The sequence below is a fragment of the Melampsora larici-populina genome (assembly GCF_000204055.1).
Source record: "Melampsora larici-populina 98AG31 unplaced genomic scaffold MELLAscaffold_5, whole genome shotgun sequence".
NCBI lineage: Eukaryota > Fungi > Basidiomycota > Pucciniomycetes > Pucciniales > Melampsoraceae > Melampsora > Melampsora laricis-populina.
Window position 1 is genome coordinate 725,150 of NW_006768769.1, and position 16,681 is coordinate 741,830.

The following is a 16,681-nucleotide window of genomic DNA, read 5'->3' on the forward strand; positions in this document are numbered from 1 at the left end:
CAAGGTATAAAATGGCTCATTTTAGTCATTCTATCAACGACTGTTAAAATACTATCATACCCATTTGATTCAGGTAGTTTGGTTATTAAATCATAACTGATATCTTTCCAAGGACCAGCCGGAATTGGTAATGGCTCCAAAGTACCCATGGGCTTCTTAGTACTTGATTTGACTCAAAGGCAAGAGTCACAGTTGTCAACGTATCTGTTAACGAAAGCAGTTTGAGACGGCCATATGAAACTCCTACGGATCAGATTCAATGTTTTAGCTCTACCAGGATGACCCAAAAGTAGTGAATCATGTCTGCTTCAAAGAATGTGATACTTAATATTCTCATCATCTGGAATTTCAATCCAGCCTTGATTATAAAGCACACCATCTTTGACCTGATAATTCTTTGTTGCGTTACAAATTATTGTCAAAATTGGATTTTCCGTTGCGTTCATCAATTCAGTAATATGTTCATCCTTTTGGTTTGACTCTTTGACCAGCGTTATAATTTCATTGTTGGTGAGAATAGGGCTTTCTTCATGTGGTTCAATTGGTACTGCTTTGTCTGATATGCCTAACACGTCCACTTCAAACAAATGTTCAGCATCATCTAAGTCAATGGTCACATCTTTGAAAAAAGAATCAAAACTGTCAATTTTGGCTTCAAACGTGCCTGGAGTAATATTCTCTGGTCGTAGTAATTGGCCAAAATTGAGATTCTCCCCATGAATTGGGGCTAGATCTGGGTGTCTTGATAATGCATCAGGCTTGGTTGCCTTCTTTCCTGGCCGGAATTTGATTTGAAAATCAAAACACCCTAATGTTTTGGCCCATCGAGCTTGTTGGCGTGTAAGTTGCTTGGTTGTCATAAAAGTTTCTAGATTGTGATGGTCGGTATAAACAATGACTTCTAATCTATTAGGGTTACCCTCTAGATAATGGCGCCACTCTTGAAAAGCCGCTACAATGGCCAACAATTCCTTATCAAAAATTTTGTAATTACGTCCTGCTTGAACCAATGAACATGATAAATACGCCACCAGGTGCATTTCACCATCATCTGTGCTGTTCTGAGATAATATAGCGCCTAGAGCCAAATCAGAACAGTCACATTCTAGTACAAATGGCTTATAGGGATCCGCAATTTTCAGAATATGAGCTGAGCAAAATGAATTTTTAAGTGTTTAAAAAGCTTGGTTACAGTCTTCAGTCCACTTGTAAGGAGTATTAATTCTTGTAAGATTATGCAAAGTCCTAGTAGTATGTGAAACATGATCTATGAAATGTCTATAGAAGTTAGAGAATCTAATAAAACGCTGTAGCTCCGTAACATTACAAGGCGCCGGCCAATCCTCTACAGCCTTGACCTTGGTAGGGTCCATCTTTACTCTATTTTTCAAGATTAATAAACCAAGGTATTCAACTTTGGACTTTGAGAACTCACACTTCTCAGGCTTGAGCCATAGCTGATGATTGCTTAATATGTCCAGTACTCCATCCACTTGCTTTTCGTGATGAACTCCTTCCTTTGTATAAATCATAGTGTCATCTAAATAAGCAGTGATGTCTTGGCCAATCCTTCCAACAAGTATATCTTGAATAAAAAACTGGAAATATCCTGGTGCCCCTGTGGGACCAAAGGGCATGGTAAGTGGAGCAAACTGGCCCTGCTTACATATAAAGGCCAGCTTGTCTTCATCTTCCTGTGACTCATGAATTTCCATATGCGTTGCGCATATCCAGCTTAGTGAATTTGTCTGCGTCCAAAAGACCGTTGACTAAGTCCATGGTAAGAGGTAAAGGATATTTATTCTTGACAGCCAATGCGTTTAGCTTGCAATAACCAAAGCACGGACAAAGATTTCCGTCTTTCTTGCCAGTGAACAACACGGGCGCTGCCCAAGGGGATGTAGGGCGTCTTATAGTGCCGTTAGCAAGACTGTTGTTTATCATTTCATCCAGCGCTTTGTTTTCAGCTGGGGAAAAGGGAATTATTCTACTGGCTTGAGGTTGAGCTCCAGGAATTAAATCAACCTTAAAATTGTATTTTTGGCGGGGCGGTAAGCATTGGGCGTTGGATTTTTGGAACATGTTGAAAGGTCTATGGTAATAGGCCAGCACCATTTCTTCGACCATTTTCACAGGGTCCTTAAGTTTCAGATCCGCCGCTAGTTGTGCTGAAGTTGACCACGATGTCTTTGCCTCGTTGATATGTAAAAGACTGTCCAGAGGGAGAGAAAGGTGGCTAGCTTTTTCACAAGATCGAGGGTTTGAACAAAGGCTAGCAAACTCACATTGCGGGGGCATTTGAGTATTGTCTCCGATACAAGCCCCCTTGTCTAGTTTCCTTGCTTGCCCCAATGGCTTCTCCTTGAGATCCTCGGGGTTATGGTTTGGAATAGACAATACTGAAAGTTCAATCGCAATTAGGTCATCTTGATTTGATGCTGGTAACAGTGTAGTCATTTGAGGTTCGGTGATTGAGTCATCTGTGTCATAAATCTTGGATGTTGTAACGTCTGAAGTGTCTTGAGTTGTGATGGGAATACTGAAATCAAAGAGATGTGGAAGCTTGCCAACTGTGTCATGACTTGGATCAGGAGAAAGATTATCAAACTCACATTGCGGGGGTGTTAATGTACTATTGGTACACACCCCCTTGTCACATTTCCTAGCTTCCCTTACGGGATCCATCAGGGGTCCAGGTAAGGGTGTTGTCGGATAGGACAAAACCAATGAGATGGTTGCAATATGAGGCCGTAGGTGTACATTTCCAGTTTTCCAATCAATGAGGTCATGGTGTTCTTTGATCCAAGGAATACCTAAGATTCCATCATAAGAGTCTTTGATTTTAGTAATAATAAATTCAGTTAAGTGTGTGTCTTCATTCATGTGTAGTTGAGTTTCATATGTTGCATGGCTCTTGGATCCATCAAAGCCGGTGATGACTTGTGCAGATAAGTTAGCTTCACTCAGGATACCGGTATTAGTGGCAAAAATCTCACTCAAAACATTATGAGTAGCACCAGAGTCAATGGGAAAAAATGTGTCAAAAGAATTTGGTGTGGCATGGGGATGTTGGGACTTAGGCAAAGAAAGGCTGTATTGAACAAAAATACAAGGATCATCTTTATTGCACATTACGAGTCGATTTGTGCCCAATTTGATTTCATGTAAATCCCCCTTGTGGCTCAGGATAGGCACACCTATCATTCCTGAGCTGCACCATTTTTTGACGTATCTGCTCTACTAACTGCTTCATTTCCATGTTGATGATTTATATCCTGAGTAGTCACTGCCGCTAGTTTAGCTTCTAACCACAGCCCCCAATCACAAGTCACTGGCAGGCCAGTGCATCCCAACCAACCCTAGCAAGTTATGAACAAGTTATGAGAAAGTTATGAAATGGTTATCAAATGGACAACATCCATTGATTGAGAATTTGTTGAGAAGCGGGTGACATAACACCAACATTGAGATGATGTCATACAGTATAATAAATCTGTACAAACATGCTCCTGTATTTCCCCACCAGGAATATATAGTTTATTAACCTTTGTGATGTAAATTGACTGTAATTATTGAGGTTTGAAAAAAAAATCACGGGCAAAAAATACTTTTTTTGTGCTATACCTAACAATTGATTCTGGAATATCTTCCAGCCTTATGAATATACATACATAGAGAATTGATAATCCTTTTGAAAATATGTTTCTCCACATTTTTGTCCCCTAAAGCCTTCCTGTATGGGCAGTATTTCTACAGGCAATTCCTGAATGTGTCTGCAAGTGTGATTTTCTGAAGTTCTTTGCCCCCAGACAAATTTTGAGGGAACATATTGTTGTGGTAAGGTACTCGTTTGGTCAAGTACATCATGTTGTGTAGAAGGAACAAGGGGTAGCTGAGGTGTTTGGTCTAGAAGTAGGTATGGATTAGTGTGAAAGGGTGATTTAGAAGACTGAGCTTAGATCAATCCCAAAGTGTAAAGCATCAATTCATCTTTATCCTGATTAGTCAATGTCTATATGTACATGTTGTGTGCGCGTTTTATCTTTCATAATTGGGATTAGTTCTTTAAAAATTGTTGCTGTGATTTTCTCTTATAATCCCTGCCTCTCTCGAACTTTGGTTTCTCCCTCATCGTGTGGAAACTGAAGTTCATTAGTGAGCATATTTTTTCTCTTGAATTTTCTCTCATCTTATTCTCAACCTGGACTGTACTCACCCTCCACAATAGAACTTCCTACCACTATCGTGTCCTGCTGTTTGCAGGTAAGGCGTCGAAATCTCCGCCCTCTCATTTCTACCTTATCAAGTTCCTTTAGAACTCACAGTACCTGTTCTGTCCAGGTGAATAGTTTTTCTCTTACTTTACTAGTTTTAATATGTGCGAGTTATCTATTGAATAATAACATCATGTGGAAACTGAAGTTCATTAAACTTCCTACCACTATTGTGTCCTGCTGTTTGCAGGTAAGGTGTTGAAATCTCCCCCCTCTCATTTCTACCTTATCGAGTTCCTTTAGAACTCACAGTACCTGTTCTGTCCAGGTCAGGCGTCAAAATCTCTGACCTCTCATTTCTACCTTATTGAGTTCCTTTAGAACTCACAGTACCTGTTCTGTCCAGGTACCATTCCTTCCGCGTTGACATCCAGTCCGCAGGAACTCCTTTCACATATTGCCAAAATCATTCCGAATTTGATTCATATACATGTAAATGGTATTTTACAAAGATTTTGGTCATAAACATTGCCATATTCTGCCTAGAATCAAAGAATCAATCAAAATGTTGACTGCTCATGTACACACACCACAATAATAACTCAGTCAATTTACGTCACAAAGGTTAATAAACTATATATTCTTGGTGGGGAAATACAGGAGCAGGTTTGTACAGATTTATGATGCTGTATGACATCATCTCAATTTTGGTGGTATGACATATTTTGCTGGTGACTGACCCAAAACATCTTGAAAGCAGATGGATGTTATGCTGAAAACAAATTGAAGTTTTGTTGAAAAACTTTTGGAGACATTGGATGTACTGGCCTGCCAGTGAGCAGTAGTTGGGGGCTGTGAACTCCGCTACTTTACTATGCCAACCACTCTTGCCTTTAGCCTGATTTTTTCTGCTACAATTTGGACAAGCATTTGAACAATGACCCTGGCCATCACATCTGAAACAACACCCCATCCTCATCCTCTTAGCCTTCTCTTCATTGGTGAGTCATACGAATCCAGAAGATACATCCATAGCGTTTGGATCTGGAGTGGAAGATGAGTACAAGGTTGATGTGTCCGCAACACCGTGGATCTTGCCGTTGATCTTAATAGCAATATTAGCAATCTGCTCTATTGATTCAAAAGTGTCCTGGACCATCACCATAGCAACACGGATCTCTTTCTCAAGGCCTTGTTTGTAATGGCTAATGAGGGTAGGAGTTTCCCAACCAGTCGCCGTGGCGTGGATGTTGAACTCATGCATGTAAGCCGCAACCGTAGTCTTTTTAGATAAATTTCTTCACGCACGTTTGGCTTTTGATTTCTTTTTAGTATCAAAATACATGGCCTTAAAGTTTTGAACAAATCGTTCAAACGTTACTAGCTGAGACTTTTTGGGATTGAACAACCCTTCTGTCAATGGTTGCGCCCAGCTGCTAGCAGCACCAGTAAGGTAGGATAAAGCAAACACTACTTTACTACATTCATTGACAAATTAGGATGGATGGGCTAACATGTAAAGCTGAACTTGGCTAGCACAAATTTTGGCGGGACCTCCACAAGTACCATTGAATTTATCAGGACATGCAACCTTCGGCCCCTTTGGGACTATGGTAGTTTCAACGCAAGTTGCTGACGAGTGGGGCTGAGTGTTTATACTCAATGTAGCGTCCAAGGAGCAGGTTGATAGCATTGGTGAGCTTTGATAGCAGCAAGTCTTGCTTCTGCGTCTTGGGATTTAGCCTCTGCTTGTTCACGTAATGATCTTTCTTCAACCAAAGCTCTAGTAAGTTCATCAAGTTGCTTCTGAATAGTCTCCATATCAGCACGGTCAATAGCGTCAACGGAGTGTACAGTTGTATTGGTTTCAGACTTGTCGTTGCTAGACTCAGTGGTTCTGTACGTAGGTGACTTGGTGGCGTTCGACTGTGGTTGACTGGGATTCTAAGTTCAATCATAACTTCTGTATGCAATTCAAATACTAAAGTTTCAGGTCAAAAGTGTGTGATGTCTCTTCTTTTTGAGTTCTATTGATGTGTTTGGTTCTGAGATACTTCAATCTAATCTAATCTTAATCACCAATTGATTTCTAATATAAATCCTCTTCAATCTTCTGAATCTAAATCTAATCCTTGATCTTGTCTTTTAAATAAGTAGATCTGACAATATGTTATGATTGGTCTCACGGTTCAGTTCAAGAGATGAAGGATTCTAATCCAATAGCAGGTTTCTTATTGTGATTGTCAGATGGGAAAAGGATCTATAATATGACGCATTTACAACATAATAACAAGTCTGATTTGTGACAGTTGTAATAGACGTTTCACTTAGTGTGTAGTCATAACAGTAGATTCCCATATGTCCAGCTGCCTCTATCTCATCATGGATCACAAAACCAATTGCTTTGCGTAGAAGTGGCCAAATACTTTCAATCTTCTGATTGCGTTGAGAGGTTGTATAGATATGAGCTGATTCAGCTTCTTCAGGAGTAAAACGACCATAAATTTGAGCCAATGACATTTAAAATCCAGCCATCTTGATGATTTCAGTCCCATGATCTGTGCAAGCCTTTTGCGGAATTCCTCCAAGTTTTTCAACAATATCCAGATAGTAATATCCAATTCTTTGTGGATCATTGTTATTAACACCCACATATATTCCCAAGACCTTTCTAGACCAAGCATCAATGAGGCCGTAAATTTTAATTTGAAAAGGCTTGAGTTTATCATGACCATCTCTAGACCAGACATGATTTGGACCATCAACATGAAATACCCGCCTCTTCAATTGCCCTTGACATTGTGCAGCAACACCCTCTGGGTCAATTTGTTTAAGTAAAGTTTGGACTGTGTTCCATTTGACTCAAATATTATGTAATACAGCCAAGGCATTCGTCATGCATTGTATCACAGTATCACAATGTGAATCATGTATTATGAATTCCATTTGTTCAATCAGAAGCTCTGGGACCACTAGTCCAGTCTGGAGATCATCTTTCTTCCAGCTAAGTGACAAATCTGGGGACATCTTGCACACATCATACATATTGATCATAATACCTGTATCTCCCTTGGTCTGATCAATGGCTTCTTTCCTTTGATAGCCACATTTATTGAATTCTATGAGGAGTCCTTCTACTAGTGCTTTATCTTGAGGTGATAATTTATTGTAGGCAGTACTGAGGCCAAACATTTAAAGGCGGCAAGTAAGGGTTGTACATGGGATTTTGATCCCAATGCCATCAAGATGTGAGAGTGTTTCATCTCTTTGCATTACAGCTGCAACACACTGGTGTATACACTGCCAGCATTAAGTATATTCCTTGGTGGGAATATGACCTAAGCTGGGAAGATGATTGAGAGTATATTGGGTCATGAAATCATCTTGCACTGCACATCTGAGCCATAAAGCTTATGCTACATATGTGCAAACATCTGAGTAGTCCTGAGCTATAAGCTAAATACAAGTCCACTGAGTTATCTGCTCATTTAGATATGCAAATCACATGTAATACCTTCTGTAACTTTGGTCAGATTGAGACATACATTTCAAAAGATTGACTACATATAGCACAATGGCCACTTGGGAAATATTCATGGAGCTGTGTAACAGTAGGGGAAGGGGAATATGGTCCCTAGGACCCATATTCACACCAAGGAACGTACTTGATGCTGGCAGTGATAGTGTGCTCTTCAATCTCTTGATGATACACAGGATTGTCGTTGTCTTCAGATTCACAATCAGAGTATTTTTGAGCTATATTTTGATGCTGCATTTCAGAAATGTAATTTTCAATCAGTGAAGGAGAAGAATACAAGATTGACAAATGATATTGAGAAAATCTTGGTCCGGCTCTCCATTTTCCACCAAGTTGGATACAACCTATATAACATGTTTGATGAGATAAAGAAAATTCAGGATGGTGGTGGTGCTGAGGAGTTGATCAATGAAATCAAAATTCCGGTCAATTCTGAAATTGACCAGTTGCAATTTTGGCAAAGTACAAGTTTGACGCATAGTGCATGTAGCACATGGTGCATAGTACACACACATAGCGCATAGGGCATATCACATAAGGTGGTCCTTGGGCGCTCATCAGGGACACCATAGAAAACAGATATCTTGACTAGGAGACTTGTTGCTTTTCAGCAGCAACACATTTCTTTGCTACTTTGTGTACGATAGATCCACTCTCATCCTTTATATCATCCAATTTGAGATAGATATCATGCCAAAATGAGTCAAGACCAGATCTTATCTCTGATGACGAAGTAAAGAAGTTTTTGTCATTTAGTTTGGCCCTTGCTATTTGCAGCCCACACAAAATCCATGTAGGCGCTGCCAAAACAGCACCTACATGAAGGTTTCCCATGAAAAAGCGCCTACATTTATGATGTAGGCGCTATTTCCTTTTTCAAATGATGCATGTACAGGCTGAAAAACCAATGTAGGAGTCATTTGTGTATGCCTACATTCTAAAAATGAAATGTAGGCGTAAATTTGAAGCGCCTACATTGTGTAGGCGTCACAAAAATGTGCCTACAGCTTTTTTTTGACTGTAGGCGTAATTTTTGTGCACCTACATATGTTAATACCAACACCCTTATAATTTAATACCAACACCCTTATAATTTAATTCCAACACCCTTATGATTCAATTCCAACACCCTTATAATTAATTATAAGACCCTTATAATCATAAAACTAAAGGCACGACTGAGTTTCTCGGCGAAACTGGATTAAACACCTTAAGCCTTCATAAGCCCCCCTAAGCCCCTAAGCATCCATAACTCCCCTACTCCAAATGGCAGACTCACCCAACCTCTTGTTTTTGTTGCCTTCCGATTCCTCACCCCAATTCTATACCTACCCAGCAAGATCAATCCACAATACTATTGTTTGCTATGCTTTGAGATTCACCACCACAACTCAATCGTAGCAACATTCTTGTGGACAGCTTTAACGCCTGTCGTGCTTTGATATTCACGAAAACAATTTATTCATTTCCGACCGACAAGTTTCAATAGCTGATGTTAAGGTGTTTGTCATTCTGGATTTGCGCCAAACAGCTGTTTTGAATATCTATCTCAAAGAATAACAATCGACAATTCTATTCGATCAATTAATCAAGCTTTGATCATACTCAATCTCAATCAAGAAGGGGTTTCAAGCTGATATCAAGGTGTTCAATATTTTAAGGCATTTTGAACAGATGGAAATCTTGACAATACATCTCAAAGACAATTTTATTCAACGATATATTGAAGATCCAACACAAGAGCATTTTCAAATCATAAAATTCGGGAACGATATCAGAATCTTCTTCATTTCTTCTGAACCGTTGGATTCAACAGTTGAAGTCAAAATTGAATTCCAAATCGATCACTGGATATTTGCTAAGTCAAAGTTGAAAATATCGATTGCCTTAAGACTCAATGAACAATTAATAAGTATCAATAAATCTTTTGCTGGAATTAAGAATGATATGTTTAAAGTTTTGAAATGGATGACTAATTCAATGAAAGAGAAATGTGATGAAGTTACTCAAACGTTTCTAATGGATTGGAAATCGGTTTTGAGGATTGAAAAAGAAGAAGTTATTACACTTGATCATTTTCTTTGGGCTTGGTTGAATGGTAAGTCAATTTTGTTCAATCCTCATTTTTCATACGAGTTTTGAATTCTCATTCACTGGATTTCTTTATACTATAGTCAATACTAGATGTCTTTGGTTTGAATCTAGGACTCAAGAATCATGATCATAATATCACCTTAGCGCCTGTAATCGATATGGTAAATAAATTATTCCAATCCGACTTCGTTTCAGAAAAAACTAAACATACCTCTTCATTGTCTTTTTGGCCCATTCAAAGGTTAATCATACACTTTCATGCAAAGTCAAACCAATTTCAACTCTAAATACCTTTAGTTTATACTCAACACATCCCAGTAATTGTCTCAAATCACCAACAAGTCAAACATTAGTCTTGTCATCCAAACGAAATGAAATCTCAAAGAAAAATACTTCATCGCACCAAAAAGGTGATGAGATTTCATTTTCTTACGGATCTTAACACTAAAGGCACAACTCAAAGGCACAACACGAAACTGGACTAAACCCTTAGCACCTTAACGCGCTGTATCATAACGTTCAGTTCTCATAAATTATATAACAATTAATTGTAAACCAGATTCGCTCAAACAGTTCCCACTCAACAAAATACCTCAAAATACGCCATCAGCGCGAAATGTCAAAATCGGGTCGAACCTGTTCCTGAAGGGTCTTTTTTACTTACCTACGGGCCGTCATCAGGCCACTTTGACGATTCTTCAGGGATCAAGAATATGAATTGAGTGATGGCTTCCTCATTTGAAGAGAAAAAGATCATATGGTCATTGTCGGACCATGACATCAATTCACGTTTTGGTATCATGAAGGGATTGCAAAGATTGTACTCAATGGTCGAGTATGTCATATTGCTTGACCTCCTTGCCCAATTACTCTCATCTAACTGCTCTCAATTTTTTCAGACTTGCCTGATCGACATCCATCCTGCTCAGAGGTACATGAAATTTGATAAAGGTCAGTGGCGTCGAGCGTTCTTCAGACGTACGTAGAAAAATGTTCATTTGGTCACATGATTGTCAATTTCAATCAAATCTGGGTACTTCATATCAGTGTATACTGGTACTTTACTGCCTACAAGTGAGTTGAACATCATATTCACAATGGCAGATGTTCAAATTTCAATATGCTTACAAGAACGTTTGATCCCAGTTCTCCTTCTATATACACTCTTCCCAATTAGCGCATTCCCACCACCGCGATGCAGTGGTCTGCTGTTGCTCTTGGTGGGGCAGTATCATCTTTGATCACAACCCTTGCTACAGCCACCAAACTCTCATATGTCCTACCACGTAGAACAACATTTCTCATCTCGCTAGGCGCATGGTCTGTCTTGTCATCTTGGATCTCACCGCTAGACCTACTGTATACATCACTGGATTTGATTGAACCTCACAAACCACTAAATTGATCGCTATAATCCAATTCTGTTTCTCAGTCTTGACTACAATACTCTTCTGGATTGTACCATCTGATCCGATGTTTGGAGATTGGGTGTCTGGCAAGGCCCACAAGTATCTTGCCAATCAAACCTTTACAGCTGCCTATCCCAATTTTGAGTTTGCAGAACGTTCAGCTTTGATCTCACTTTGGTTACTCGTCTTCCTTTGTAAATTTGTCAAATCATGCTTTTTCTTGACACTCAATTGGAAAATCCAATCCAAGTCATGGTAGGTATGAAAGTACAAGGGTGTTGGGATAAAATCTTTGGTGATATTCTGTGTTGTAATCACCCTATGTTTGCATTGTTAATCATGTTTGTAATGGATTTAGTTTTATTCTTCTTGGATACATTTTCATGGGTGAGACCTCCAAATCTCCTTTTTTGATTCCTTGTATGGCTTTGGAAGTTCCTGACAACCATCTTTCCCCAGTATGTGATTTGGAACACACTCTCCTTTGTTGAGACTTTTGATCTGGACACCTTGGTCAGATACCTTCACATGTTTGCCCAAAAAAATCTATGCAAAAGTTCTTGCTACCTCTGAAATGCAGGCAAGGCTCAAGCCCAAGGTCTTGGTATCTCAGATTTGGAATGCATTCATCATTTCAATCCATCACAAGCATTTACTGAGCATTGCCCACGTCCAACTTCTTCTTTATGTATGTTCTTGTCTCTTATCTTTTGGTCCATGTTTCTCAGTACTGATCTATTGTGCATTTCATCAGCATCAAGTCCCAAGCAAGAATGATGGCAAGTGTACACTTTGAGCACCAATGATCTTCATCTCACAAGAGGTCAAAGGACTAAAGGCCAAATTCTTTCCTCCTGGAACCAAGGCCAAAAGACAAACTCCATTCTCTGCCCAATCTTGGTATGTCTATCTTTTCTTTGTTGCTCTGATCACATTCAACTGGTCTAATGCAATTCTCCATATCATAGATCTATGTCTATTCCTCAACCATTTCCTGTTGACGTCATGCCTACCTTTACCTTTCTCACACCACATTATTCCAAAAAGATTCCGCTTTTGCTTTGAGAGATCATTAGGGAATAAGACCAAAATGCTCGAGTCACCTTTTTGGAGTATTCGAAGCAACTTCACCCAGTTGAGTGGGGCAACTTTGTACAGGATACAAAAATCTTGGCTGAGGAGCCTAATGTATTTCCCTCTTATGAGTTAAGTACTCCAGAGCCATCAAGCTCCTCTATTGAGTCAAAAACTCTGAGATTGTACAACTCTACGGCGGCGCTACGAACAAGTTAGAGCGTCAACTGGAGCAAATGGCCAGGCAAAAGTTTTGATCAGTGGTCTCAATGCAACAATACTCCAAATCTGCCAAGGAGGAAGGAGGAAGTCAAAAACACACAGTTTTTACTGAAAGCTTACGCTGATCTTAACATTGTGTACCTAGACAAAGACAAACAACGTAAAGAAGGAGGAGATATTCAAATCTACTCTGCACTCATTGACAGTCACTTGGAGATCTGATCTTACCCAATGGCCAAAAATGTCCCAAGTTCAGAGGCAAGTTGCCTGGTGATCCAATTTTGGGTGATGGGAAATCTGATAAGCAAAACCATACCATCATCTTCCATTATGGAGAATATGTTCAGTCAATCAATGCCAATCAGGATAATTATCTTGAAGAATGTCTCAAGATTTGTAACATGCTGGGAGAATTTGAAGATTTCCATGTTTCCAACCAATCACCATACTCATTGACTGGTGCAAAAGAATTCATCAAGTTTCCTGTTGCAATTGTCAAAGCAAGAGAATACATCTTCTCACAAAACATTGGTGTCCTTGGCAATGTTGCCGCTGGAAAAGCACAAATGTTTGGTACACTTGCTGTTGGATCATGTTCATTCATTGAGGAAAGTAGCATTATGGTCATTCTGCTGTCCTTAAAACAATCTTTATGACTACTTGAGGAGGAGTTTTGGAGGCTCAAAAAGTTTTACATCTTTCTGAAGATATTTACAAAGATATGAATACATTTGGTAGAGGGGGTAGAATTGAACACACATAATATTATCAATGTGCTAAAGGTCAAGATTTGGGTTTTGGAATGATTTTGAATATTCAAACTAAGATTGGTACTGGTATGTGAGAACAAACGTTGGCAAGAGAGTATCATTACTTGGGAACCCATTTGCCTCTTGATTGATTTCTTACATTTTACTATACTTATCCTGGATTTTACATGGACAACATTCTTGTAAGTCCTACCAATTATTTCTTTTGATATCATTGTATGCGGCAACTTAACATGTATTCTTTACCTGTCCAAATCATCTTCGCTGTTCAATGTTCCACGTTCACCATGGTATTCCTAATTATATTAAATTTCTTCTCATGATTTGTAAATACAATTCAGAAGGTCAATTCATTGGCTTGCCTGGTTGTTACAGCCTTGTTCCCACGTACAATTGGATCAATCATCAAGAAATGTAATGTTTCTATCTTTATCACTCTTTAAAAATTGGACGTTTAGCTTGTTGGGTAGATGATACATTGGCTTGATGGTTGGAGGTCTAAGAAACTGGTTGAGTACAACTTTGAGTTGATTGGGGTACACTTTCTGAACTCTTGGGAATAAAAAGTTCAGCAAAAGACATGGTCAAAGGATATGAAGAATCTACCCAGCAAGAATAACAACTTTTAGTTGGTGGTAAAGTTGATGAGAATCTTGACGTCTGTGGTTTGTTGTTGAATCTTCATGTTTATACTGTTTAGAAGTACCAGGATAAGAGAGACCCGACAATCTTTTAATAGATTGATCAGCTTCTTGTAAAGATTGTACAAGGTCTCATTGATCTTCTCATAATTTCTTTGATAGTCCTAAATGTGCTCTTTCTTTTTCAATAGAAATTTGACCTGGCCAAATTGGAATTTTGTACTTTGGTCCATCAGGATCCTCGATTGCTCCATTCTCCAAATGTAACATATATGACCGGTTTGATCAACACCGGAACCGCTCCGCAACGCTATGGATTTGGTCCCATATGTGTTGCGGAGCGGAGCCTCCGCTATAGGTGGGACCACTATCCAACCGCTATTTGATAGAAAAAATCTCTGATGAGATTGCGGAGCGGTAAAAACGCTCTTTTTGCGATATATAGCGCGCTATAAAGGCACCATTTTATAGTTACATAGGACGCTAGATAGATGATCAGGGGCAGTTACACACACTGCCTGATCAATGAAGTAGCCTCACTAGATATTTTTGATGTCATTGGATATAAATTATCAGTGACTGAGGAAGGTAGACAAAACAGTAAGCTAAGAAACCAATCAAAAACTTACCCGACTGATGATGGCCTTGATATCCTCAATGTTTAGCAATCGAGGTCTACAATAATCAGGAGTGAATTTGATATGTAGTTCTTTTGTTTGGTATCTGATTAGAAGCATCAGGAAATCCAGTGGTGTCAGGCCAAAGACAAGCATTTAGAACATCGCTGGGAAAGAACGATCGAAAGGTATCAGTAAAAGCATACGAGAAAAGACAAGGAATTGATTAATACCTAATCAAATCATCCGTTCGCGTTAATTCAGTCGGAGTGAGGGTAGTGCGTGGGTTATTGTTAGCACGCAGCATGTTTCACTCTCGCAATCACATTGAATGACTTCTAGAAGCTGTGGGAGGAATGGAAAAGAAAGTATGAAGCTTATTAAGTGATCTTTGAAATCAAATCGAATGAAGAATGTTGAGTGGTGAATGAGGTGAGTTCACTAACAAATGGTTGAGGTAAAGAAGCCGATGGGTCTTGGTAATGTAAGTCAAATTAAGTTTTGATTGGAAATCATTAGAATCGATTGTTGGAACGGTCAACTGAAAAGCTGAGGTAAAGATGTCATCAGAAATCAAAGTTGTCATTTCATTATACACTTGTTTGATCAAATGATTCAATCAATTGATCCGAATCTTGAGAGTGACAAGGTGAGTTTGGTGAATGTTGAAGCAAAGCAAAGTTGAATCTAAGAAAATTGAAAGCCTGATACGAAAGTGTTCTTTTCATCGTTCAAAGCGGTGGAATGGAAGGTGCTGTGTATGGCTTCAGGGCATTTTTTGGGTTCCCTCCGCTATATAGCGCAGTAAACACACTCTGGGCAGGTTGCGGAGCGAAAGCTCCGCTATGAAACTCATCCCTACTTGTGTGCAGAGCGGAGGCCCCGCTATATATATTGGTGTATATAGCGGATGCCCCAAGCGCTCCGCAACCACTTTAAGGAGCGGAGCGATTCCGGTATTGGTTTGATGACCAGGATTGATGTTATTGATTTGATTGGTGACTTGATAAAGACCGTTGTATTGGTATCCCTTGGTAGGTGCCCAAGGAGAGTCATTAGCATGGGGACCACCAAGTAAGCAGATCCAACCTTCAAACAACAAAAGTCAACATCAAGTAGCTAAACTGAGTTTGTAATCATAACTCAGATAGTGTTTTATTCAATACTTTTTTGATTTGATTTTGGTCTTGGTTCTTGGTTCTTGGCTCTTGATTCATCCTTTCCATCCCCATTGTTTGTTTTGGTTGACATGATGAGCACATTAGAGAAAAAGGAGATGAGTACTTTTAGGTGATATCAATATAGTTTATCTGGTTATGTTGCAATGTACTCAAGGGGAATTCATGAAATCCTTGATGTTACAAATTAAGACATACAACAAAACTTGACAGGGTGACAGACAGCGGCGCCCGCCGCTAAGGTGCTAGTTTTATAATCAAATGCGCACTCTTACATTTAATACCCTTATCATTTGATACCAACACCCTTATAATTAATCTCACCACCCTTATAATTTAATACCAAGATTTATATTCACACGTGTATAAGACCCTTATAACTAACTCAAGCGCCTACATGGAAAAAACAATGTAGGCGCTTAAAAAAAGTGCCTACATTTTATTTTTCTACATTTAATTTTTGGAATGTAGGCGTACACAAATGACGCCTACATTGGTTTTTCAGCCTGTAGGCGTCATTTGAAAAAGGAAAAAGCGCCTACATCATAAATGAAGGCGCTTTTTCGTGGGAAACCTTCATGTAGGCGCTGTTTTGGCAGCACCTACATGGATTTCGTGTGGGCTGCAAATAGCAAGGGCCTTTATTTATTCAAATGTTCATATTGATCTTGAGCTTCAGTTAAACCATTTGTGGACAAACAAAATCATTCAAATCTTTTTCAGAAATTGAAATCATTCCAATCAAACCTTCAACTTTGGGGGGAAATCAATTGAATGTAGTCAAAGATTAGGATGATGATAATGATTGAGATGATGTTTTTATAGAACAAAATCAAGGTATGATTTTGAAACTATGATCAAAATTAAAGACAGCCAGCCATGGGAGAGATCCTGTTGCGGGGGCCATTTTGAGAGAGCTAAAAT

The 16,681-nt window shown here is 39.2% G+C and overlaps 2 protein-coding genes across 2 annotated transcripts; both read left to right on the forward strand.

Moving 5' to 3' along the window:
• Positions 1-9,426: 9,426 nt before the first annotated feature.
• MELLADRAFT_103061 (uncharacterized protein) lies at positions 9,427-9,973 on the forward strand (the record flags this gene model as incomplete). Its single annotated transcript, XM_007405876.1, has 2 exons — positions 9,427-9,850; positions 9,927-9,973. The coding sequence occupies 2 exons, from the start codon at positions 9,427-9,429 to the stop codon at positions 9,971-9,973; spliced, it is 471 nt and encodes a 156-aa protein (XP_007405938.1).
• A 700-nt stretch (positions 9,974-10,673) lies between these two features.
• Positions 10,674-13,314, forward strand: MELLADRAFT_93451 (family 48 glycosyltransferase; the record flags this gene model as incomplete). The annotated part of the gene is made up of 12 exons (XM_007405877.1): positions 10,674-10,681; positions 10,798-10,920; positions 11,024-11,066; positions 11,160-11,166; positions 11,279-11,457; positions 11,614-11,642; positions 11,748-11,943; positions 12,079-12,229; positions 12,340-12,443; positions 12,549-12,756; positions 12,810-13,163; positions 13,217-13,314. 12 exons carry the CDS (start codon positions 10,674-10,676, stop codon positions 13,312-13,314), a joined length of 1,500 nt encoding a protein of 499 aa, XP_007405939.1.
• Between the last annotated feature and the right edge of the window lie 3,367 nt (positions 13,315-16,681).